Raw genomic sequence first — 24,218 nt, 5'->3', positions numbered from 1 at the left:
ACACCCTGAGACATGCAGACGTACCAGGGGACCTCACTATCCTTCATCTCTGCAATTTAACTATCAAGTTTCTGCCTTAGTTTCTTGAAATACAGAATCGTCTGCAACTTTTCCAATGCGCCCATTCCCTGCTGGATCTAGACCAGGGAGGGACAAAACTTTTCTATAAAGGAACAAACAGTAAACATTTTTTGCTTTCCAGGCCAGGCAGCCTCTTTTGCAACTACTTGACTCTGTTGCGGCAACCTCCAAACAGCCACACACAACATGTAAACGAATGGGTGTAACTGTGTCCCAGTAAAAAGCTTCTCTACCAAAGGAGGGTGGCAGGACAGACTCAATTTGTATGCTGTAGTCCGCCAACCTCTGATGTGCAACAGAACTTCCTGAGGTGATGGAAATAGTCTCTATCTATGTGGTCCAGGATAACTCTACAGTCATGTGTGGCTACTGGGTGCTTAAAATGTGGACAGTGCAATTGAGAGATTAAAATTTTTATTGTACGTTAATTAATTTAAATTGAGCTACATATGACTACGGCTACCATCTTGAACTGTGTAGATCTTCTTGAAGACATGGAGCTTGTCTGTGCATCCTTCCTAGCACCTAGCAAAATGGCTACTACCTAGCAAATAATAATTGTTCATATAAATTAACAGTATTTCTCTCTCAAAAAAGGAGTATTTCTGGGATGGCAGGGTGAACTTAAGTGGATCTGAAAGGAGGGATTCAGATCTGGGCAGAAGATTTCTTTTTTCTTTCTTTCTTTCTTTTTTTTAATTAAGAGAGAGTGCACAAGTGCAAACAGGAAGTGGGGGGTAGGGGGAGGGAGGGGCAGAGGAAGAGAGAGAAAGAGAAAACACGGGGCTTGATCTCATGACCCTGAGATCATGATCTGGAGCTGAAATCAAGAGTCAGATGCTTAATCCAATGAGCCACCCAGGCGCTCCTGGGCAGGAAGATTTCTAAGGGGAACTTCGTCACAGTAAGGTGAAAAAAGGTAGATTTTGGACAGGATGAATGGCACTTGTTTTTTGTTGTTGTTGTTGTTGTTTTGGTTTTTTAAATTTCTCTTTTTGTTTTTAATTTATTTGACACACAGAGAGAGAGAGAGATCACAAGTAGGCAGAGAGGCAGGCAGAGAGAGAGGGAGAAGCAGGCTCCCCCTGAGCAGAGAGCCCGATGGAGGGCTCGATCCCAGGACCCTGGGATCATGACCTGAGCTAAAGGCAGAGGCCTAACCCATTGAGCCACCCAGGGGCCCGATGAACAGCACTTGTAAAGCCTTGTGTCTTGTGTTGGTAGGTGCAATGTACTGGGTGAGTCCATAGAGTCTGGAGCCTGCTGCCTGGACATGAATGCTGACTTTAGGAAAATTGTTCAGCCTCTCTGAGCCTCAGTTTCATCATCTCCAAAACTGTGATCATAATAGCATCCATCCCATGGAGCTGTCGTAAGTGTTAAATGAAGTTAATGCATGCCAGGTGTTGAGTGCTGTTAGAAACTGTGATGAGACCCCAGAAGGCAGCATTAAGGCCCATGGCTGTGATTTTGAGTGAGACAGGGGGCCTCACACCTCTGATCAAGGCTTCTGAAGCTTTATGATGTCCTAGGAGGTCTATCCAGGAAGGAAAAACAAAGAAGAGCTCTTCTCCCAATGCTAACTCCAGAGCTCTCACTTATGCTATTTCAGCCCTGGATGATGCCTAGAATAAGGACAAGAGACACCATTCTCAACAGCATTGGGATATCCCGAATCCATTAGAGGCATGGCTCTGTCACAAACTTAATCCCCACCTTTAAGGAGAAAAATATTGCTTTTTACAAATTACTATTTTTAAAAACCGAGGCATCATCACACATCAGAAATCATACATGCCAATTCAGACGTTCTGATGAATACACACACCCACGTAATGACCACCCCAACGAAGACAGAGAACACACACAGCCTAGAAAGTTCCTTGGTATCCCCTTCCAGCTCATTCCCCTCCCTCCTCCAGAGGTAACTTCTCTTCTAATTTCCTACTTTGTAGTTTGGTCTTGCCTATGAAAAGTCACCTTCTGTTAGGTTCGAGCGGTTCTCAACCAGGAACATCAGGAGGAGCGTGTGTGTGTGTGTGTGTGTGTGTGTGTGTGTCACACTGGGGTGGGCATACTGACATCTGAAGGGTACAGATGCTGCTAATACCCTACAATGGACAGGACAAGTCCCGCAACAAAGAATTATGTGGCTTCAACGGTCAACAGCCCTGAGATTAGAGTTAACCCCACCACCGTGACAACTTCTGACATGGGAAGCTACACCCCAGATGTCTGCATCACAAACCACTTTTGTCTGTAGTCCCAAAGAGGACACTCTGGCCCTGAAACAATGAACCTGAGCAGCAGGACCTAATGTAACATCTCACCACCACTGTGAGCAACAGATGGAAATTCCACCCCATTTGCTCATACAGACTAGGGTTTGAATCCCGATGGGGCCACTCATGCTGTCTGAGGGCAACTTCCACCACCTCTCTAGTCTTTAAAATGTTTTCAACTGTAGGGGCACCAGGGTGGCTCAGTCAGTTAGGCATCAAAATCTTGATTTTGGCTCAGGTCATGATCTCAAGGTTTATAAGATTGAGCCCTGCCTTGGGCTTGTGCTGGGCACGGAGCCTGCATTAAGATTCTCACTCACTCTCTCCCAATCTCCCACTGCACCCCCTTCTCTTATTTAAAAAAAAAAAAAAAAGTCTTCAACTGTAAACTGTGATTCTTTTAGTGTAAGAATCAAATAAGAGAATTAATCTGGCCAGCAGCAATCCATGGTAGGAGCTCTATAAATGAGTTCTCATCCCCAAATTTCTTGGGACACTCCTGAGGCAAATGCTTTCTGCTTTGACATCTCCAAGGATCCAGAAAATTCTGTTTCCCTGTTTTTTGATCTGGACCACACAGCCCCAAGTCCCAGGAAAGGATGGAGAAAAGGAGTAAAGCATCGAAGGATTCTGGACTTACCAACAGGGGAGATCCACGAGTCACCCAAAGCGACGCCGGCAAAGTTGCACTGGATGGTCCCTTCCTGAATGGCCTGAAAGAAGAGCCCAGAAACATTCTTGCCAAGGAAACCCAGAGACCTCTGTCCCTTCTTCAGCAGGAGCGAGCCAAGCCTTTATGCACCACCTTTCCCGAGCACAGAAAACTTCTGCGCATCCTTTCTAAGACTCTCTGGTATCCAAAGACCTAAGAGACCCAGTGGAGAACCAGAGTAACTCTTTCCTGCTGCCATTTGCAAAATGAGGAAGAACCGCTCGAGTTTCTCTCTACTGTTTTCATAAGAGTGTTGGCAGGATGTGCATGGGGTCTGGTGTGGCCCTAGCTTCTTTCCAAGGGTCACTGGCACTCTTTCCCCTGAGGTCTGGGATCCTTCACAAGGTGCTGGGGTAGGGAGGACGTGGGTACAGGTCACTGTCCACATGGCAGCTGCTGAAGGGGTGGCGGTCCTCCTCAGGAGGTCTTTGAGGGAGGGAGGGATGCCTCAGAACTATACTATCATTTGTATAAAAATGAGGAAAGAAGAATATCAAGTGGACCCGTGAACATAGGGTAGGAACAGCACAAGTCTAGTTACACACAGATTTTTTCCAACAAATACAATACAGTAATGTAAATATATTTCTCTTAAGTTCTTCTTAATAGCATTTCCTTTTCTAGCTTACTTCACTGTAAGAATACAGTATATAATATACGTAGAATATAGTATATAATATACGTAACATACTTTATGTTCTCAGCAAGGCTTCTGGTCAACAGGAGGCTATTAGTAGTTAAGTTCTGGGAGAGTCAAGTTATATTTGGATTTTCCATAGTCCTACTTATATGAGAAAATGAATCACTGGTACACACCTGAAACTAATTTAACATTGTGTGTCAACTGTACTCAAACAAACCAACAAAAAAATGTGTTTGAAAAAGATGTATGTGGGGCACCTGACCTATTATAATATATGCTATCCAAAACTTTTTTTTTTTTAAAGATTTTATTTATTTGACACAGAGAGAGAGAGAGAGAGAGATCACAAGTAGGCAGAGAGACAGACAGAGAGAAGGGGAAGCAGTCTCCCCGTTGAGCAGAGAGCTGATGTGGGGCTCGATCCCAGGACTCTGAGATCATGACCTGAGTTGAAGGCAGAGGCTTAACCCACTGAGCCACCCAGGTGCCCCTCTTTTTTTTTTTTTTTTTAATTTTATTTATTTGACAGAGAGAGAGAGACACAGCAGGGGGACAGGGAGAGGGAGAGGGAGAAGCAGGCTTCCTGCTGAGCAGAGAGCCTGATGCAGGGCTTCATCCCAGGACCCTGAGACCATGTCCTGAGCTGAAGGCAGGCACTTAATGACTGAGCCATGCAGGTGCCCCTGCTACCCAGAACTTTTACCTTGAATATATATTAGACCTTTGTATCTAACTTACAGTTTCATAGGAAATACAATAGAGAGAAAAATAAGCTAAATAAAAAAACACAATGAAGAGGTTACCAGACAAATCCAGAAAAGGAGACAAGCCATGGTCTGGTTTCTTCACCAAATCAGTCATAATAAAGGAGCTGCACTAGATGAAAACAGACGTTAGGGACACCGCAGCCAGATGTAATTCCTGCATCTGGTTTGAACAATGGCTTAGACTAACTGGCTATCAAGGACACGCTGCGATCATTAATATTTGAGACGACTATCTGAGATGAAAAAGTACTGAAATGGGAAGGTGAGGACTAGCGACTGAAGAAAGAAGGCTGTAGACATTATGCCCAAGATGATCTCATAATGGTTTAAAAAGCGTTTTATTACAGTGCAGGAGCGGATGTAAAGGCTATCCACTAAGGTGCTGGGGGGGCTCTCTACCTGGTGGGAAGGTGACGTTTTAAGCCTTAGTTTGTGCTTGCTGTATTTTCTAATTTTCTGTTATGCACATATACTATTTCTTATGAAGGTTCATTTTTTAAACAGAACTAATGAATCTTAAAAAAGTAAAGGTCGAGGCACCTGGGGGGCTCAGTGGATTAAGCATCTGCCTTCGGCTCAGGTCATGATCTCGGGGTCCTGGGATCACGGCCCGCATCGGGCTCTCTGCTCAGCGGGGAGCCTGCTTCCCTTCCTCTCTCTCTGCCTGTCTCTCTGCCTACTAGTGATCTCTCTCTGTCAAATAGATAAATAAAATCTTTTTTAAAAAAAAGTAAAGGTCCTATGAGCTCACTGGAAACAAACTGGAACACCGCAGGGGACAGGAGAAAATGTGGCGAAACTTTCCCCTCTGTCCCACATGCGACCTCCTGCTCACCGGTCAGCCACAGTTCACATGGCACATACCTTAAACCCTTCCTTTGCTCTCACAAGCTTATACACACACACATATATAAAGAGGCATCCATTCTTTATGACGGCTGCAAATATTTCCCATGGAAAGATACACTTCCTTTACTTAACTAATCCTCTAGGGACAACCACTGACCTTGTTTTCAGTCGACGGGCACTGTAAGCAATAGTGAATTAAACATCCTCTGACTTGGGGCGCCTGGGTAGCTCAGTCAGTTAAGTGTCTGACTCTTGGTTTTGGCCCAGGTTGTGATCTCAAGGTTTTAGGATTGACCCCCATGCTGGGCTCCATGCACAGTGCAGAGTCTGCTTAAGACATTCTCCTTCTCCCTCTGCTCCCCCACACCCCACACTCTCACTGACTCTCTCTCGCTCAAATAAATAAATAAATGTATGTTAAAAAAAAAATCCTCTGACACACACACATGTAAGAATTCCCAAGGACAGGGGCGCCTGGGTGGCTCAGTGGGTTAAGCCTCTGCCTTTGGCTCAGGTCATGATCTCAGAGTCCTGGGATCGAGCCCCGCATCAGGCTCTCTGCTCAGCAGGGAGCCTGCTGCCTCCTCTCTCTCTCTCTGCCTGCCTCTCTGCCTACTTGTGATCTCTGTCTGTCAAATAAATAAATAAAATCTTAAAAAAAAAAAAAAAGAATTCCTGGTTCCTGGAACTGAAACTATTGGGTCCAAGGGCATACAAACTTTAAAAGCTGACAAAGACTGCCAAATTGCCCTTTTATTTATTTATTTTTAAATATTTTATTTATTTATTTGACAGAGAGAGAGACAGACAGACAGAGAGCACAGGCAGGCAGAGTAGCAGGCAGAGAGAGAGAGGGGGAAGCAGACTCCCCGCTGAGCAGGGAGCCCAACGCGGGACTTGATTCCAAGACCCTGGCATCATGACCTGAGCTGAAGGAGTCACTTAACCAACTGAGACACCCAGGAACGCACCCCCCGCCCAATTTCCACCAAAAGTGCAGGAGAGCACTTATTTCCCTGACTTCTTACCAAAACTGGGTGTCACCAATATTTAAATATTTATAAGTCTTATAGATTTGGCTACTAACAAAAGTTGAGCATTTGTCCTATGTTCATGGCTGTTTGCATTTTTTCTATAAATGGCTTCTTTATATTTGCACATTTGCTACTAGCATATTGTCCTGGTTTATGGTTATCAATATGAATACTTTTTCTATCATATATTTGTATACATATACATCTTTTGAAATTATCTATGGAACTCTCAAGTTTAAATCTGCATGGGGTCTAAATATGTCAACCTCATTCTTTTTGGCTTTGGGTGTTCCATCCTATGATGGAGAGCTTCAGGGGCTCAGTCAGTTGTGTCCAACTCTTGATTTAGGCTCAGGTCAGGATCTCAGGGTTGTAAGATGGAGCCCCATGTTGAGTTCTGTGCTGGGCATGGAGTCTGCTTGAGATTCTCTCTCTCCCTCCCTCTGGCCTACCTCCTTCTTGGCTCATGTTCTCTCTCTCTAAATCATCACCATCATCATCATCATCATCATCTAAAAATTAAAAGAAAATTAAGACAATGAAGGAAAGCCTCAGGTTCTCTTACAGTTTTGGTTTTTATGCTTAGATTTTTTTTATGTTTAGATTTTTTTTTTTAAAGATTTTATTTATTTATTTGACAGACAGAAATCACAAGGAGGCAGAGAGAAGGAAGCGGACTCCCTGCAGAGCACAGAGCCTGATGCGGGGCTCAATCCTAGGACCCTGGGATCATGACCTGAGCCGAAGGCCGAGGCTTTAACCCGCTGAGCCACCCAGGTGCCTCTTACGTTTAGATTTTTTTTTTTTAAAGATTTTATTTATTTATCAGAGAGAGAGAGTGGGAGAGAGCGAGCACAGGCAGACAGAATGGCAGGCAGAGGCAGAGGGAGAAGCAGGCTCCCCGCCGAGCAAGGAGCCTGATGCGGGACCCGATCCCAGGACGCCGGGACCACGACCCGAGCCGAAGGCAGCTGCCCAACCAACTGAGCCAACCAGGCGTCCCTTATGTTTAGATTTTTAATCTTGAACTGATATTTTATCAAAGAAAGAATTCCACATGATGGTTTTTCAAAGTGAGAGCCATTTGTTTCCATACCATTCACTGAGTATCCTATCTGCTGCCCAATGATTTGAAATGCCATCTTATCATCGCGTATGATCATGCCATATGATCATATGCACGACACATATATGTTACTTACAGACACATATATACACATCATATCCTGCTACATTTAATCTGTTAGTCTGCTGCTGTGCTAGTACCACATTGGTTTACTTGCTGTAGCTTTCTTTTTTTAATTAAAATTAATTACTTTCTTTGATAGAGAGAGACACAGCGAGAGAGGGAACCCAAGCAGGGGAGTGGGAGAGGGAGAAGCAGGCTTCCCACTGAGCAAGGAGTCCAATGCAGGGCTCAATCCCAGGACACTGGGATCATGACCTGAGCTGGAGGGAGATGCTTCACAACTTAGCCACCCACGCACCTCATGGTGTAGCTTTCTTTATAGCCTGTTCCACATCTGCTAGGGCAACCTTCACTGTTCTCTTTGAAACCTTTTGTGGTTATTACAGACTTTATTCAAGGTCCCACTCAAAGTATATTCAATATCAGGTGATACAGAAAGGAACACAATCAGTTTTTGTCTGAAATCAAAACAACAGTCCTCTCCCCCGTTACCTTATAAAGTTCTAGACCAATGCCGGCTGCCATTTTTCCTCCGTAGGACTCTGAGAAAATGTAGAATGGAATCGTCTAGCAAGAAAAGGGATTTACAAAGAATTAAATATGCTGAATGCCTTTTTTTTCCCCACATGAATTAATTTCACATTTCTACTGCATGTAATGGCCAGACAAATCTCTTTTCTTGGTCTTTTCCTCCATATTAAGCTCAAAACCACTTTTAGAGATGACAGAAACAAAAGGCCACAACCTGCTCTTGGGTGCAGAAAGGTTTTCTCTGATAATAGCTGGACATTGAACTTCTGGGGAAATCGAAGTTAATTCAGATGGCTACAGCAGTGTGACTGCTACCCCCTCTGCTTAGCCATCCCCGAGTCACTGTTCACCTGAAATTCCTTGTGGCAATCGAAGAAAGTCTTCAGGAGAACCATCATGTCTGACGCCACGGTGGCGAGGTCTTTGGCATACGCGTCACTCCTGTTCACGTAACTGAACCCAGTGCCCACCGGGTTATCCACGAATAGGAGACTGGCCGACTGGAGCTACACGTCACACAGGAAAGTCAAGTGGTACAATCAGTTAGTCACCAACTGTCTCTCCACCATCTATTTAAAATTTATTTTTATTTTATTTTATTTTTTTATTTCCACCATCTTCTATGCACTTGAACCCAGGCATATGAAAGTATCAGTGAGTTTACAATCCTACTGCTAAAGGGATTTCAAAAAATAATAAGGGACAGGACAGGTGCCTGGCTGGCTTAGTCAGTAGAGCTTGCAACTCCTGACCTCAGGGTTGTGAGTTCAAGCCCCACACTGGGCCTGGAGCCTACTTTAAGAAAATAAATAAGAAGGGCCAGGAACGTAGACTACTAAGGCAAAGAAAAGCAAAGGAGAGAAGAGGTATGTCCATATACACAGGGACCAAAGCATCCTAGCTGTCACTTTCACACAACACAGTGTCTTAAATGTAATCCGTGAGCTCAGGTAGGACCACACAGTGTCAGCAGGAGCCATGGCTCAAAGCAGAGACAGTACATCCCAGGTCTGAACATCACCCATCAGTTTTTTTCAAGATGAATCCAATTTCCACACCAGTCTGGCCTCCAGAACACCATGAGCACAGAACTTATCCTAATACCTTTTCCAGAAGCTCAGGGCTATAGACTCTTCTGTCTGGAAGGATCATCCCTGGTGACACAGTCCAGCCATGTCCTTTACCGATCAGGGAATTAAAGTCGAGAAAAGACCCAGGACTTGTCCAAGGAAGGTCACAAAGCTGGACAAATAATAGCAGCACCAGCACTCGGGCCTGGCCTCCTCACTTCTCATTCAGACTCTGCCAAGTTGTACTACACTCAGAGTTCTGGAAAACTTGTGAACGAGTTTATTTTTTTTTTAATATTTTATTTATTTTACTTGACAGAGAGAGATTACAAGTAGGCAGAGAGGCAGGCAGAGAGAGAGAGAGAGGAGGAAGCAGGCTCCCTGCTGAGCAGAGAGCCCGATGCGGGACTCGATCCCAGGACCCTGAGATCATGACCTGAGCCGAAGGCAGCGGCCTAACCCACTGAGCCACCCAGGCGCCCCGAATGAGTTTATTTTTATTTGCCACCAGTGTGGCACTCAGCTACTACACATGGGAGTGATATTTCAGTCAGAAGCAAGTTCTGGAATGTTCCCAGGCCAAGGGAACAGCATGTGCAAAGACCCTGAGGCAAAGGTAAACTGCACTTGAGGGAGACGGACAAAGAGAATCCAAGGACTCCGGGGGAACCTTGAGGAAGAGGCGGTCCCGCACTGAGTTTTGAATGATAGACATGAGTATGGGAAGGCAGGAGAGAGTGAGGGGCCAAAGGAACGAGGTCCACGCCAAGGAACTGGCCAAGCAGAGGCCTGAAGGGAGGGTGTACAAAGACAGATGTTGGGACATGGGGCAGGAGACAAGCAGAGACCAGCTTATGCCCAGGAATCTGATCTTTTGGGAATTGGAAGATATTAAACTAAGGAACGAATTGCATCAGAGAGGTGCTCTGAAAGCAGCCACTAGAGAGGATGGGAAAGGGAGGGAGGAAGAATGTTAACAACGCGTGGGGGTCTAACATAGAGTCACCAGGTGACCCCGCCACTCCACTTTGAGGTAGATCCCCCCCCAAAACCAAAAACAGGAACTCTTATGAATGTTTGAGCCCCAGGGTCCCCTACACTCGTCATCAGAGCCAAAGGATGGAAACAACCCAGTTGTCCATCAACAGATGGAGAGACAGACAGAATGTGGTCCATCCATACGACAGAACATTATTCAGCCGTACAAAAGGGGCTCTAGTGGCACACACGACATGGATGTACCATCCATGGTAAATATCACGAGACGTGAAGGAAGCCACACACCAAAGGCCACATACTGTATGACTCCATAGTTACAAGATGGCTTACCCAGCCAAGTCTACAGAGACGAAGGTTGAAGAGTGGTGGCCTAAGGAGAGACTAGTGCTTAATAGCTAAGGGGTATGTGGTTTTCTGGGATGGGAGGGTAGTGAAAATGTTCTGAAATTAGCCATGGTAACGGTTGTAAAACTGAATATACTGAAAGCCACTGAATCATACCCTCTCAATGGGTGAGTCGTATGGTGTGTGAATTTTATTTCAACAAGGCTTTATTTTAGGAATTCGTTTTTAGGGGTGCCTAGGTGGCTCAGTTGGTAAGGCATCTGCCTTCGGCTCAGGTCATGAACCCAGGGTCCTGGGATCAAGCTCTGCGTCAGACTCTGTGCTCAGAGGGGAGCCTGCTTCTCCCTCTGCCCCTGCTCGTGCTCTCTCTCTCTCTCTCAAATAAATATAATCTTTTAAAAAAATAAATTCATTTTTAGGTAAAACTGATTGGACGAGCGGGGTGAGGGGTAGGGGAAGAAAAGGATGGCTCTCTGGTTTGGTACAGGCACTTGACGGGATGGTGGGACCATTCGCCACAGCAAGGAACAATGGAGTTGACTGGTTTTGTGGGTGGGCAGTCTGGTGTACTAATGACTATAGTTTGGGGTATGTTGAATAGGGAATTATGAGAGACATTCACGTGGAGACATCCCAGAAGCAAACAGAGAAAAGTTCTGGGGCAAAAGGTTCTGAGCTAGAGATAAGGACTTAGGAGTCATCACCTTCTATGTGTGATTAAAGCAGTATGAGAGGACAGGGCTGCCTGGAGAACACACGGAAGAGAAAGTTACCAAGGACAGAGTTCGGGACACAGAGTACGAAGCAAAAAAGTCCATGAAAAGAATCCCATGAAGGATCTGCCAGACTTGGGACTGGGAAGCCAGCAGGGCCCTGGGGACAGGCGCTCCAGCAGAGTTATGGGGAGAAAGTGAAGTGGGTTAGGACAGGGCTGCCCAGCCTCGTCACTTCACGGCGACAGAGGAGATTTGCGTATCCCGTCCTGGGGCTACTATGCACTGCGTTCCCTAGCACCCACTCTCCCCTGCCCCCAGCCCCAGCCCCCAGCCCAGAAAGCTCCAGGTGAAGGCATAAATAGGAGGTGAAGACTCGACCAGTGAACAGAGGCACACCTCATTTTACTGTACTTTCTATAAATCGAAGGTCTGCATGTAGCCCCGCCTCGAGCAAGTCTACCGGCACCATTTTCCCAAAAGCACCTGCTCATTTCATGTCCCTGGGCCACATTTTGGTAATTCTTGCAAGGTTTCAAACTGTTTCATTATTACTGTACTTCTTACAGCGCTCTTTAACCAGTGATTACCACTCACGGAAAGCTCAGATGATGGCTAGCACTTTTTAGCAATAGAGCCCTTCTTCATTAAGGTATATACATTGTTTTTTCACACATCACTTCAGTGCTCATGGAACAGACCACAGTATAGTGTAAGCATAACTTGTATATGCCCCGGGAAGTAAAAAAATTCATCTGACCCACTTTACCGTGGGGGTCCAGAACGGAACCAAGGTATGCCTATATAAAGAATTCTTAAAGAAAGGGAGGGAGCTTCAGGGATTGGTGTGATAGGCTGGGGAAAACCTGTGCATGTCTGTATCCCAGGGAGAAGAGAGTCTAGAGACAGCACAAGGACAGGGAAAGGTAGTAACTGTCTGAATAGAAGCCTGGAGGAACGGACACCGGCAGAGAGGAGGCCACATGTTGTTCTGAGATGGGGAGGAGGCTAGAAAGGGGTAGAGAGGTCAAACCTTACTAGTAAGGATGGGAGCAGCTGGTCTCAGGGGATAGCTCTGTTCTCCTGGGCAGGCAGGGAGGGGAGTGGAGTTGCAGCGCACAGCAGAGGCGGCCCCCCCTAAGGCCCAGCAAAGCCCACAGCCAGGCGACAGCCCCACCCCGCCAACACTGCCGTGTTGCCCACCAGGACTGAGCACTTGGGAGTAGGAGCCAAGCAGGCAGACAGTGGGAGGGACCCACGCTTGGGGGTGGCAGGGCTATTCCAGGAGAAGGATGAAGGAGCCCGGGGTTGAACAGAGAGGGGTTAGGGCAAAAAGTGAGACTAAGAATGAGGGAGGGAGGGAGCCAGAACTGGAGGCACACCAGAAAGGCTGAGGACAAGGGGTCTGAGGTCCTGAGGGAGTCAAGAAGCAAGGCAGGTGAGGGGAGAGGGGACAGGACTTGGGGGTTGTGGCTGGAGGCAGGGACCCTACAGTTGGACCACGGAGATGGCCAAGATGTGGGAAGTGAGGAGGTCCAAGCTGTCAGCTAGAATAGGCTTCTGCTGCCAAGTGGAGAGAAAGGTCAGGGATGTGGGAAGGCGAGAGAGGAAGCCTGTGGCAAGTAGGCAAGGCCCCAGGGCACACGGGAAAAGGGACTGGACAGGATGGCTAGACTTGTGATCCCACCCAGAATGGGTCAGGCCGGGTGGGGCTGAGCCCTGGGGAGGCCAAAGGGCACTTGCAGTTAGGGGCTGTGCTCACGGTACCCAGGAGCTTCTTCGTGGTTTGAGATCACTATCAAGGGGCCCAATCTCCTCGAAATTTCCAAATCCAGTGCTGGAACCACCCGGGCCACCCTGTGGAAGAGAAAATAAACAAAAATAAACCCAGAGAAAAAACATGGGTCAAATCATCATTACGACAACGACCACATTCACGACAACAACATATGATTTAGCGATGGCTGGGGCAACGTTATACCAAAGATCAACTCTGTCTGGACCAACAGAGCCCCCTCCTAACTGCTCAAGCCTTCTTAAAGGGAAAAGACCCAGGGACGTCTGGCTGGCTGAGTCCACAGGGCCCGCAACTCGACTCTGGTTTGTGAGTTTGAGCCCCATGTTGGGTGTAGAAAGTACTTGAAAATAAAATTAAAATTAGGGCATCTGGGTGGCTCAGTCGGTTAAGCAGCTGCCTTCGGCTCAGGTCATGATCCCAGGGTCCTGGGATCGAGTCCTGCATAGGGCTCCTTGCTCAGCAGGGAGCCTGCTTCTCTCTCCACCTCTGCCTGCTTGTGCACTTGTGCTCTCTCTCTCTCTCTCTGACAAATAAATAAATAAAATCTTTTTTAAAAAATTAAAATAGTAAATAAGCGAATAAATAAATAAATAAAGTAAATGGAAAGATGTGGCCATAGAGCCCCAGAGGGAACTTTCCTACTTCCAATCCTCTGAGGTTGAACCCTGGCCTGCCATGGGGTCACTGACCTTCAAAACACCTCGTCCGTCCTCTCTCATTTCCAAGATGAGCAGTAAGGGCCAGGGAAGGCACAGGGCAATGCGGGGTCTGCCAGGCCCAGACCTGGGGCCCTATGACTCTCCATCCCACCACCCTCTCCTCAGTGTCCCTGCGGACCGACAAGGGATACAGACTTGATCACATGGATCCCCAGGATAGAATTTAGCAAATGCAAAAGTCCCAGAGCAGGGAGGACCCAATACTGTTGTGTACCCAGGACGAAGGGTGGGGCAGGACTGTGACCAGAGCTGGGTGCTGGGGCCCAATCATGAGAGGTGGGAGGTCCTGTGGGTTGTGAGGGGCTAAGTGAGGGAGGGAGGCCCTTCTGGAGATGATCAGGGGAAAGCATGGTCAGTGCTCTTCTGGACAACGTCTTGGGGGCCAGCTGAGCTGAGGGGAGAGGCCTCAAATAAAAGGATACTGCCTCCCCATACATGAGCAAGACAGATAGGAAAGAGAGACACAAACATGGAAGGAACAACTCTGGCAAAACAGAAGCCAGGGCTCTGTACAGGGAAATCTAAAGGAAAAAAAAAAAAAAGTCAGGGAGCCTGGGGAGCTCAGTCAGTTAAGCAACTGCCTTCAGCTCGGGTCGTGATCTTGGGGTCCTGGGTTTGAGCCCCACATTGGGATCCCTGCTTTGCGGGGAGTCTGCTTCTCCCTCCGCCTGCTGCTTCCCCTGCTTGTGCACTTTCTCTCTCTGTCAAATAAATAAATAAAAATCTTAAAAAAAAAAGAGAGAGAGACAACATAGGGTCACGGTTCAGGGGTAACTGGAAGAGCCCAGCAGGGAAAGACTGTACGAAAGTACGCAATGATTTGAACCTACACCTAAATATTATAGAGCTGGGTGGCTATAAATACCTCTAATTATATGCCCTCTGTATCTTAGGTTTTCCTAATAGTGTGGTAAGACGCCCACCAGCCAGAGGCGTAGCTCATCGCAGCGATGCCTGTAACAGTGAAAGAATGTACCTCCAGCGTCCCTCACTTGGGAACAGGTTAGTAAATTATGACACATCTACAAGACAGACTTGAAATGGCCATTTAGAACCATAAACTATAGGAAACTGTGTGGCAACACTGAAAAATGCTTATAATGCAACACGCAGTGAATTAAGAGCAAGTGTGTATCCTCAGGTGAGCGCTGGGCCCCTTTCTCCTTGCTGACTAACTGGGAGACAGGGGGACAGCACCAGAGCGAAAGGAGTGAAGCTGGGAATCCTGGGAATCCTGGGATCCCTATTGGGATCTTCCAAATCCCAATTTCCTGTCCCGCTTTTGATAAGCTGTGGTTGTCGGCAGGTGACGACACTCCTTCCACTGTCCCCCCCCACCACGCCCCCACCCATGGCAACGAGAAACTGGCTGGAGGATGTTTCTGTTCTGCTTGAGAACATTCCACTGCAAAATCCTTTTTCCTCTGGAACTTTGGGATGGGGTGTTGTCATGGCCCAAGACTACCAGAGACTGAAATATGGGAAATGTGTCAGCAGATCAACCAAAAAGGCTTCCATGACTTGCAAGTGTACCTAAAATAGCTCACTGCTCCACTCAGAATTACTTCACTCGGGCGACATGACCTCAAGTCTCAAGGCCCTACCCACAGAACGCAGTATGTGCATCGTCAGCAAGCTGCTAAAACAGATCTCCTTTTAATCTAAATTAATTATTTCTTCCCTAATCATAGTCTTTTTCCTTCTCCCATGAGGCTCTGAGGAAATGAAAGGCAGGCTGGTTAGCCAGCCTGTTGATAACCTTCACACAGTATCTCAGCTCAGAGGGTAACCCTAACCAAAGGTCACAAACTGGGCAGCCTGTGGGGGCCACGAAGAGTATGTACGGAGCAGAGAACTCAGCTGTGGACAGAGGGATCCCCTCCTCCAGAAGCTCCTGCCCTGTCTCACGGGGGGCCACGGCCACTCAGCTCTGGCAGAGCAGGGTCAGGCCCCAAGGGGGCCAAGTCTTCTGATTTTTGGAAAAAGGAAAGAAGTGTCTTAAATTTAAAATGTTGCCAGCTGGGGTGCCTGGGGGGCACCATCTGTGGTGCATCTGACTCTTGGTTTGGGCTCAGGTTGTGATCTCAGGATCATGAGCTCGAGCCCAAGCGGAGTCAGCCTGGGATTCTCTCCCTCTCCCTACCCCATCCCCCGAAATAAATAAATAAACCTTTAAAAAAAATCCTGGCAAGTAATTCAGACAGAACCACCACCTCACTCTACAATCAACCAAAGGGAAGGTTTGCAGCTTCTGGAACTGAAGAGTTTTTACATTCCTGAGAGCCCAGAAAGTGCCTTAGGGCAGCATGTGACAAAGGGGAGCGCCAGGCCTACACGCCAAGCACTTCTGCTTTCTGCTCTGACTCCATACATCAGCTTTCACTTGAGGGTAGAAAAAGTCCTGCTGATTAATAAAAAAGTTCAACACCCTCAAAATTCCTCAGACTAAAAAAACCAAAGCTCAGAAAACGGAAGTGGGCCCCATTCCTACTCCCCCACCGCCCCTGCAGCCCGGGGTGGACAGAAGTTCCTGGGATACACACATGGGATCTTTCCTCAGACATCTTCCTATCTCTACCCTCAGGCTGGGCCTCACCTCCAGCCCCCAAGGAGACAGTTGTGATAATGCTACAAGAGAAAGGGCCCTCCCTACAAAGGGCTCCTCTGAGCTCTACCTCACCAGAAACGTCTGCAGGGGCTAGCTGAGGAGGCCAAGGCCAGGACACCAGCAGGGTGCTTGTGAATACTAACATTTTGGGAGAAAGTGACATCTGCACCCCATGGAGAGGAGCAGCAGGACACCTTCTTTACCCATGAGCAACCTGGAGCCCCATCCAGGCCATACGTCCAGTTTCTAGAGGCTGAAGCAGGAGCGCGTTCCTCCACCCCTCCCTAGAGCCTGGTCCTCTAGGTGGGTGTGGGCCACCTCTGGGCAGGTATTGTAGGAGGGCAAGAAACAATCCTCTGCCTGCCCCCTAATGCCCTTCAACCAGCTTCCTGCCTTCCATCCTACAATCAGAGCTCGAGATCAAAAGGCAGGGCGCCTGGGTGGCTCACATGGTAAAGTGTCTGCCTTCGGCTCAGGTCATGATCCCGGGGTGCTGGGATCGAGTCCCGCATCGGGCTTCCTGCTCCTTGGGAGCCTGCTTCTCCCTCTGCCTCTCTCTCTCTCTTTCTGTCTCTCAAGAATAAATAAATAAAATCTTACAAAAAGAAGATTAAAAGGCAAACACACTCAGGGAGAAGGCTAGGGTGCAAGATTTAATACTAAGCTACACGAGGCAGAGTCCTTTCAAGATCAGCCTTTCTGCGGCCAAGGACTGGGAGAAGAGAAAGAGGAGGGCTGCTCAGGGTACCTCAGCCTTTGCTTGGGAACCTCTGAAAACATTTCTGTCAGCACAGAGTTGAATGTGAATTTAGAGCTTCCACAAAGGCGTCCTGCCACTGACTGGGCTTAATATAGGAACACCCCTGCAAGGCTAGAACCCCTCACTCTCTGATCTGGCCCCCTTGGTATACCATAGCCTTTGCCTGCCTCGGTAGGACACCGAAGCCCCAAGCCTTGGCCACCCCGCACTGGGCACTGGATCAGATCAGTCCTTCACCGCTGAGCTGTGAGTCCTTAAGAGCAAGCAAAGTGGCAGGTAGGGAAAGCTGACCAGGCAGCCCAGCCACTGTTACCTGAAGCCACATGATGAGGGGCAGTTCTGAGAAGTTCTTGCAGGGATTAGTGGCATAATAGAGCCACCAGAACATGTAGGCATCCTTGCGAACAGTCACATAATTCCATACTTCCTTTCCCTCCTCTGCGGGCTGGTCCGTGGCCACTCCTGAAACAGAAGCACAATGTGATCTTCCTGAAGAATGTGTAATGTCCAGGTAAATTCTAAGCCCACAGAGATGGCCAAGATAAACTGGAGATGATTTGGTTTCTATTTTTAGGCCCTTTATTCACTCTAGTATATTGTAGAGATAAGGAAAAGCGCTTCATTTAGGATAAAGCAAACCAGGAGGGCCTGGGTGGCTCAGTCAGTTAAGCATCTGATACTAGATCTCAGCTCAGGTCCTGATACCAGGGTTGTGAGTTCAAGCCCTGCATCAGGCTCCAGGCTGAGCAGAGTCAGCTTGAGATTTTTTCTTTCTGCCCTTCCCACCCACTCTCTCTCGCTCTCTCCCTCTCTCTCTAATAAATAAATTTTAAAAAGATTTTATTTATTTATTTGACAGACAGAGATCACAGGTAGGCAGAGAGGCAGGCAGAGAGAGAGGAGGAAGCAGGCTCCCTGCTGAGCAGAGAGCCCAATGCGGGGCTCGATCCCAGGACCCTGAGATTATGACCTGAGCTGAAGGCAGAGGCTTTAGCCCACTGAGCCACCCAGGCACCCCATAAATAAATCTTTAAAAAAAAAAAAGGCAAACCAAACTTAATAGTGACATAGGAGGCTGGAGACTTTCACTTTTTCCTCCGCACCCCCTGTAATATTCTAATGTTTAACAGTAAGCATGAAACACTTTTTCTTTTTAAAGATTTTATTTATTTATTGGACAGAGATCACAAGTAGGCAAAGGCAGGCAGAGAGAGAGAGAGAGAGAGAGAGAGAGGAGGAAGTGGACTCCCCACTGAGCAGAGAGCCCAATGTGGGGCTCAATCCCAGGACACCAGGATCATGACCTGAGCCCAAGGCAGAGGCTTTAACCCACTGAACCACCCAGGTGACCCAGCATGAAACATTTTTATAATTCTGTTTTAGAAAGACAGATTCACATTTCTGGAAAAAAAAGGAAAATTGCAAAATGCAAAATGCTGGCCTTTATATCTCACTTAATATATGATTAAAGAGGTATCCCAGATGAGAGGGACCAATATTCACTATCTTATGCTGGGGCAAGTGTTAGCTTTTGAGAAGGAGAAATAAAATGCAGGTCCCTACATGACACTATAAACCAAAATACATTTCAAGTGAATCAAGTATTTCAATTTTAAATTTTAGATATTAAAAATAATACAAAAATATAATTGAGGATGCCTGGGTGGCTCAATCGTTAAGCATCTGCCTTCGGCTCAGGTCATATCTCAGGGTCCTGGGATCAAGCCCATTAGGCTCTTTGCTCAGTGGGAAGCCTGCTTTTCCCTTTGCCTGCTGCTCCCCCTGCTTGTGTTCTCTCTTTCACTCACTCTCTCTTAAATAAATAAATAAAATCTTTAAAATACATATAGAAAATTGAATTTTTCTTAATCTCTGGAAGGGGAAGTGAAGTAAGCATACCCCAGAGACTATAAAGGAAAAGATCGACAGAGTTGAGAACAGAGAATTGTAATATTTTCTGTACAACAAAATTTATGTACATCAGAAATAAAATTAAAAGGCATACAACAATGATATGCAACAAATACAAAAAAGGGTGATTTTTCTTACTCATGTGGATCAATTTTGAAAAGGAAGAGCCTAATAGTCAAATGGGTGAAGGCTCTGAAGAAATAACTTATGAAAAGTAAATGTGAATGTCTGATAAGTATGTGAGAGAGCTAACATCACTAATAGTTATGAAAATCAAACCAATATAAGGTCACACACAAAACAACTTTGCTTATGTGACAGATTAAAAAAATAATGACAGGTGCCCAATGACAAGGAGACAGGAGAGCAGTCCTCATCACTGCTGGAAAGCGTGCACACTGGCATCACTTTTGGGGAAGGCAGCTTGGGTTTGCAAATATCAAAAGAAAGATATTCCACAGATCAAAAGCTATATATATATATATATCCTTTAATCCCACAGCTCCAATTTTCCCTAGCTAACTCTGTAGCATCTGCAAAATATGTATCCAGAAAAAAATAGGTTCAATACATTTTCTACATCACCTTTGCTAAAGTAACAACTCTTGAGTTACTGTTCTTTTTCTCAAGTACCCGTCTGGGTAAAAGGCTGCCATTCAAAGATGATGAGAGGTGATCCTCCATGAGGGGAGTTTCCTGCCTTCTACTTCCTCTTTTCTTAAATTTCTAGCCCCCATGACAAGGATAAGTACAAGAACTGGTCTCAAAAAGAAGGGAAGGGAGTAGAGGAGACGGGAGAAGTGAGAAGCAAGAAGAATGTAGATTAAGAAAACCAGAAGGTGGCTTGAGGAGCAAAACGGAGTGGCTAGATCATAGATGTGGTTGAAGATTGTACAAGTGACCTAAGATTACAGTCTCCTGGAAAATGACAGGTATGGTTCAGGTCCCTTTTCACTTAACCGATGGCCCTCCTCCCTTCCCTGGCAGTGACTGCTGTTAAAATGGGGGGTGGGGAGGTGGGGGCAACGTATTTGACATTTCCCAGACCCAAACTGAAGGGCCAGATGATCCCGAGTTTACACAGGGTTAAGTCCAGAACTCTTAAGCACTCTGCGTTAAGATCACAAGGCCAGTGTGTGGCCAGTTCGAATTCTCAGATCTTGAATCAGACCACGGAACACTTTGCTGAAAGGCCAAAAATCGATCTGCAAGTCATCCTATTAAACGCGAGTTTGTTTTTGTCAAAAAGGATCGCAGTGAGGGGAGATATTATGCCGTCCGTTCTGATCAGGAGAGAAAGACCTCATCTCAGTGAAACGTCCCATTTGTGGCGGAGTTGGTATTTCTGGGTCCTTCGCCCCACACGTTTCCGCTCAAAATAAAAAGTCCTCATTAACCCCACTTAGCAGCCAATCACCGCAGGAAAAGGGAGGTGGACTTGGGATCGTGGAAACCTCATTGATCGGCAGTTTCCCCCAGTCATGTATTTTGCACAACTCCTTCTATCTCAGGGTAGGGAAGAGAGGAATACTAGACCACGCAGAGCCAGAAAGAGGTAGAAAAAGCACTGGGCACTTAAAAAGAAGAAGAAAAGGAAAGAAAAGAAAGAAAGAAAGAAAGAAAGAGTGAGGTTCTAAAGCGGTGTAATTACTCAAGGTGGAAACTGGGGGAAACAGATTTGTTTTCAAAAGCACAAACCCACTAATAGACGCTCATCCCTGGAGAGAGGAGGAGGAGGCACCTGCCGCTGATGCAAATTTTGTCCGAACCTACCGGTGCTCGAACCCAGATGCAGCAGGAGCAGCAGCAGCAGAGACACGGGAGAGGTCCGGGGTGCCAGCTCCATGGCGAATACCGGGCGGCCTCACCAGCCGCAGGCTGGAACCCGCGCCCCACCACGTGACGGCGGTGGGTGGGGCCGGGCCGGGCCGGGGGCGGGGCCGTCGGACCGAGGGCGGGGCCCGGGCTGCCGCTAGTGTCCCGGGTACGTTTTGCTGGTCTGGCTCCCCGGAAGCTGAGTGGTAGCGCGGGGGGTGTTGTATCTGCCCCACCACGTCCTCCTCTGCGGCTTTGGGGACGGATCAGAGAAGTTGAAGCGTTTAATGCATTTGTCTGACTTGGGTCGTGCGACGGGACTGAAACGCTGCGGAGAAATAACCACGAGAACCGTCTTTGCTGCCTGGCTCATCCCTTCCTTCCCCAAAAATACGCCTGGCATTTCGGAAGCTACTGCATGACATCTAGGCAGATGAAGCCTGAACCACCTGGTCGTAGAACACTGCGATTCCATTTTTCACAGATTTAGCTTTAAACGTATTTGAACTATAAAATTACATATATCATGTTGGAAATTACTAAAATTTTTAGTTCCTGCAAAACCATTGTTGGCGTTATATATTTTTCTCTAGTCTTCATCTTTGTAAGTACAATGAAAAATAGTTTTATTGTTTTTTTCTGGGTTGGTAATTTGTCATTCACATAATTCTGTGTTAACATTGTCTTCGGAACAGTCATTTTAATATTTTATTTGAGAGAGAGAGTGTGTGAGCACAAGCAGTGGGGAGAGGGAGAAACAGTCTCCCTGCTGAGCAGAGAGCCTGCTGTGGGGCTCTATCCCAGGACCTCGGGATCATGCCCTGAGCTGAAGGCAGAGGCTTAACAGACCAGGTGCCCTCACAACAATCATTCCTAGATGGAATTCTAAGTTTGAGTAGGGGAAGGGAGGAAATGAATGGTAGAGGGGTGTGTGTGTGTATGTGTCTAAAGGTGATTTTTTCCCCCTTAGGATATACTAAATAACTCACCTCATAGAACTAGGACACAAGATAATACAAGGACAAGTTATTGCTAAATACTGTATTTCAAAAAGTGCTCATGACAGAGAACGAAACTGAAAAACAAAGTCCATGTGACAACTCCTTTTTCTGTCCCCTCTGTATCCCTCTCCTCCTGACTCTCATAAATGGACAGATGTTTTTATCAGCAACCTTGTGAAAAGAGTCCTGCCAGTGAAGGGCAAGGGCACTGAGATTTGGGCCAGAGAAAAGAATTACGCAACCAGGTTTTCGCAAGCTTTAGCTTGGGTTGGTCCTGGAATGTGTTAAATGCTATAATGAGGGTACTGGAGATAAGCCTCTTCTAAAGGAACATTTGAAAAATATACACACAGGAGTGACTGGGTGGCTCAGTCGGTTAAGTGGCTGCCTTCAGCTCAGGTCATGACCTCAGGGTCCTGGGATCAAGCCCTGCGTCAGGCTCCCCTGCTCAGTGGAGAGCCTGCTTCTCCTTTTCCCTCTGCCCCCACCCCCGCTTGTGCTCTCTCTCAAATAAATAAGGTCTTAAAAAAATAAAATAAACACACAGCTATCATATGACCCATGCAATTGCACTCCTGGGCATTTATCCCAGGGAAATAAAGTCTTACTTTTACATAAAAACCTGTCAATGAATGTTTATAGCAGCTTTATTTGTAATAACCCCAAACTGGAAACAACCCAAATGGCCTTGAACATGGCCAACAGGTCTTCGATGCAAATGGTTAAACAAACGGGGGCTCACCCATGCCACGGGATACTGTTTAGCAATAATAAGAGCAAACTATGGATATACAACAACCTGAATGAGTCTCCAGAGAGTTATGCTGGGGAGAAGAAAAGCCAATACCAAAAGTTTACATACTTCATGATTTCACTCATATAACATTCTTGAAATGACAAAATCACAGAAATGGAAAGCATAGTGGTGGCTCTAACAGCAACAGGGAAGATCACTGTGATAATGGAACTGTTCTGTGTCTTGGCTGTATTCATATCAACATTCTAGTTTTCACTGGGGGAAATTGGTACACGAGATCTCTCCATTATTTTCCACAACTGCATGTGATCTATAACTATCTCATACTTTTAAAAAACTTAATTTTATTTATTTATTAACTATTTATTTACTTATTTGTCATAGAAAGAAAGAGACAGAATGCACAAGCAGGGGGAGCAGCCCTCAGAGGGAGAAACAGGCTCCCCACTGAGCAAGGAGCCTGATACAGGACTTGATCCCAGAACTCTGGGATCATGATCTGAGCCCAAGGCAGACTCTTAACAGACCGAGCCACCCTATTTATTTATCTTAAGTAGGCTCCTCCTCAATGTGGGGCTCAAAATCATGGCCCTGAGATTAACACCTGAGCTGAGATCAAGAGTCAGACATTTACCTGACTGAGCCATCCAGGTGCCGCCCCCCAAAAGCTTAATTTTAAAAAGGAAAGCACATAGAAGCATAAAACATACAGCTCTGCGCCTTCTCTTTTCTCTCATTATATCCTAGGCATTTCCATCGAGGTATATTTGGAACTAACTAAATAGGGATTTAATTGCATAACTTTTGATACAGTGGAATTCTATACAACCATTTGATGTACACTAATTTTATTCAATTAAATCTATAGATGGGTATTTACTTTGTTTCTTGTTATTTGCTTTTACAGTGTTTCGGGAAACATTGTACAGGAGTCTCTGCTCATTGTATTAGTCTATCTCTAGGATAAATGCCTAGATATGGAATTGCTAAGTCAAAGAGTACATAAAAAAAAAAGGTACATGAATTTATGATTAGGCAAATATTGTCAAATGACCTTTTGTAAGTTTTTAAAGGATCATTCGACAAAAGAATAATAAGTACTTTCTATAAATTTTTGAAGCCATGAACATTGTAAAATGCAGATAAACACACAATTGGGTACCTACCATCCAGTATGTTAATACTTTGGTTCTGAGTCTTAGATTAGATCTTATCAGATTTAATTGGCTCACATCTAGGACTAGATCTCTTAGATTTACAGTTTGGAATCAATCCTTTGTCATCACTCTAGGTTTCCACAGTAAAAAGAATGGTGGCATTTCACCTAGCTCCAGGAAGGAAACAAGAATAGGCAGGCAAGTACTTAAAAACCACCTGCTACTTAAGTAACTTTCCACTTTTGGAGGACTGTGGGCAAATCAGTCCTGAAGAGTACCCGAACACTTTCTTTCTTTTTTTTTCTTTTTAAAGATTTTATTTATTTATTTGACAGACAGAGATCACAAGTAGGCAGAGAGGCAGGCAGAGAGAGGGAGGGAAGCAGTTTCCCTACCGAACACCCCACTGAGCAGAGAGCCCGATGTGGGGGATCAATCCCAGGACCCTGAGGTCATGACCTGAGCTGAAGGCAGAAG

The 24,218-nt window shown here is 46.2% G+C and overlaps 1 protein-coding gene across 1 annotated transcript in view; it reads right to left on the bottom strand.

Moving 5' to 3' along the window:
* Positions 1–20,930, bottom strand: part of SCPEP1 (serine carboxypeptidase 1) — a 32,508-nt gene extending 11,578 nt beyond the window's left edge. Inside the window, exons 1-6 of the mRNA XM_004747347.3 lie at positions 20,785–20,930; positions 17,414–17,562; positions 12,983–13,072; positions 8,439–8,594; positions 8,050–8,124; positions 3,004–3,076 (exon numbers count right to left, since the gene is read on the bottom strand). Of these exons, the coding sequence (XP_004747404.1) occupies positions 3,004–3,076; positions 8,050–8,124; positions 8,439–8,594; positions 12,983–13,072; positions 17,414–17,562; positions 20,785–20,857 (616 nt within the window). The 5' untranslated portion in view covers positions 20,858–20,930. The remainder of the gene's footprint in view (positions 1–3,003; positions 3,077–8,049; positions 8,125–8,438; positions 8,595–12,982; positions 13,073–17,413; positions 17,563–20,784) is intronic.
* Between the last annotated feature and the right edge of the window lie 3,288 nt (positions 20,931–24,218).

This window comes from Mustela putorius, unplaced genomic scaffold (assembly GCF_011764305.1).
Source record: "Mustela putorius furo isolate JIRA1106 unplaced genomic scaffold, ASM1176430v1.1 tig00003962_pilon_pilon_pilon, whole genome shotgun sequence".
Lineage (NCBI taxonomy): Eukaryota > Metazoa > Chordata > Mammalia > Carnivora > Mustelidae > Mustela > Mustela putorius.
This window is presented reverse-complemented; position numbering and strand designations above follow the sequence as displayed.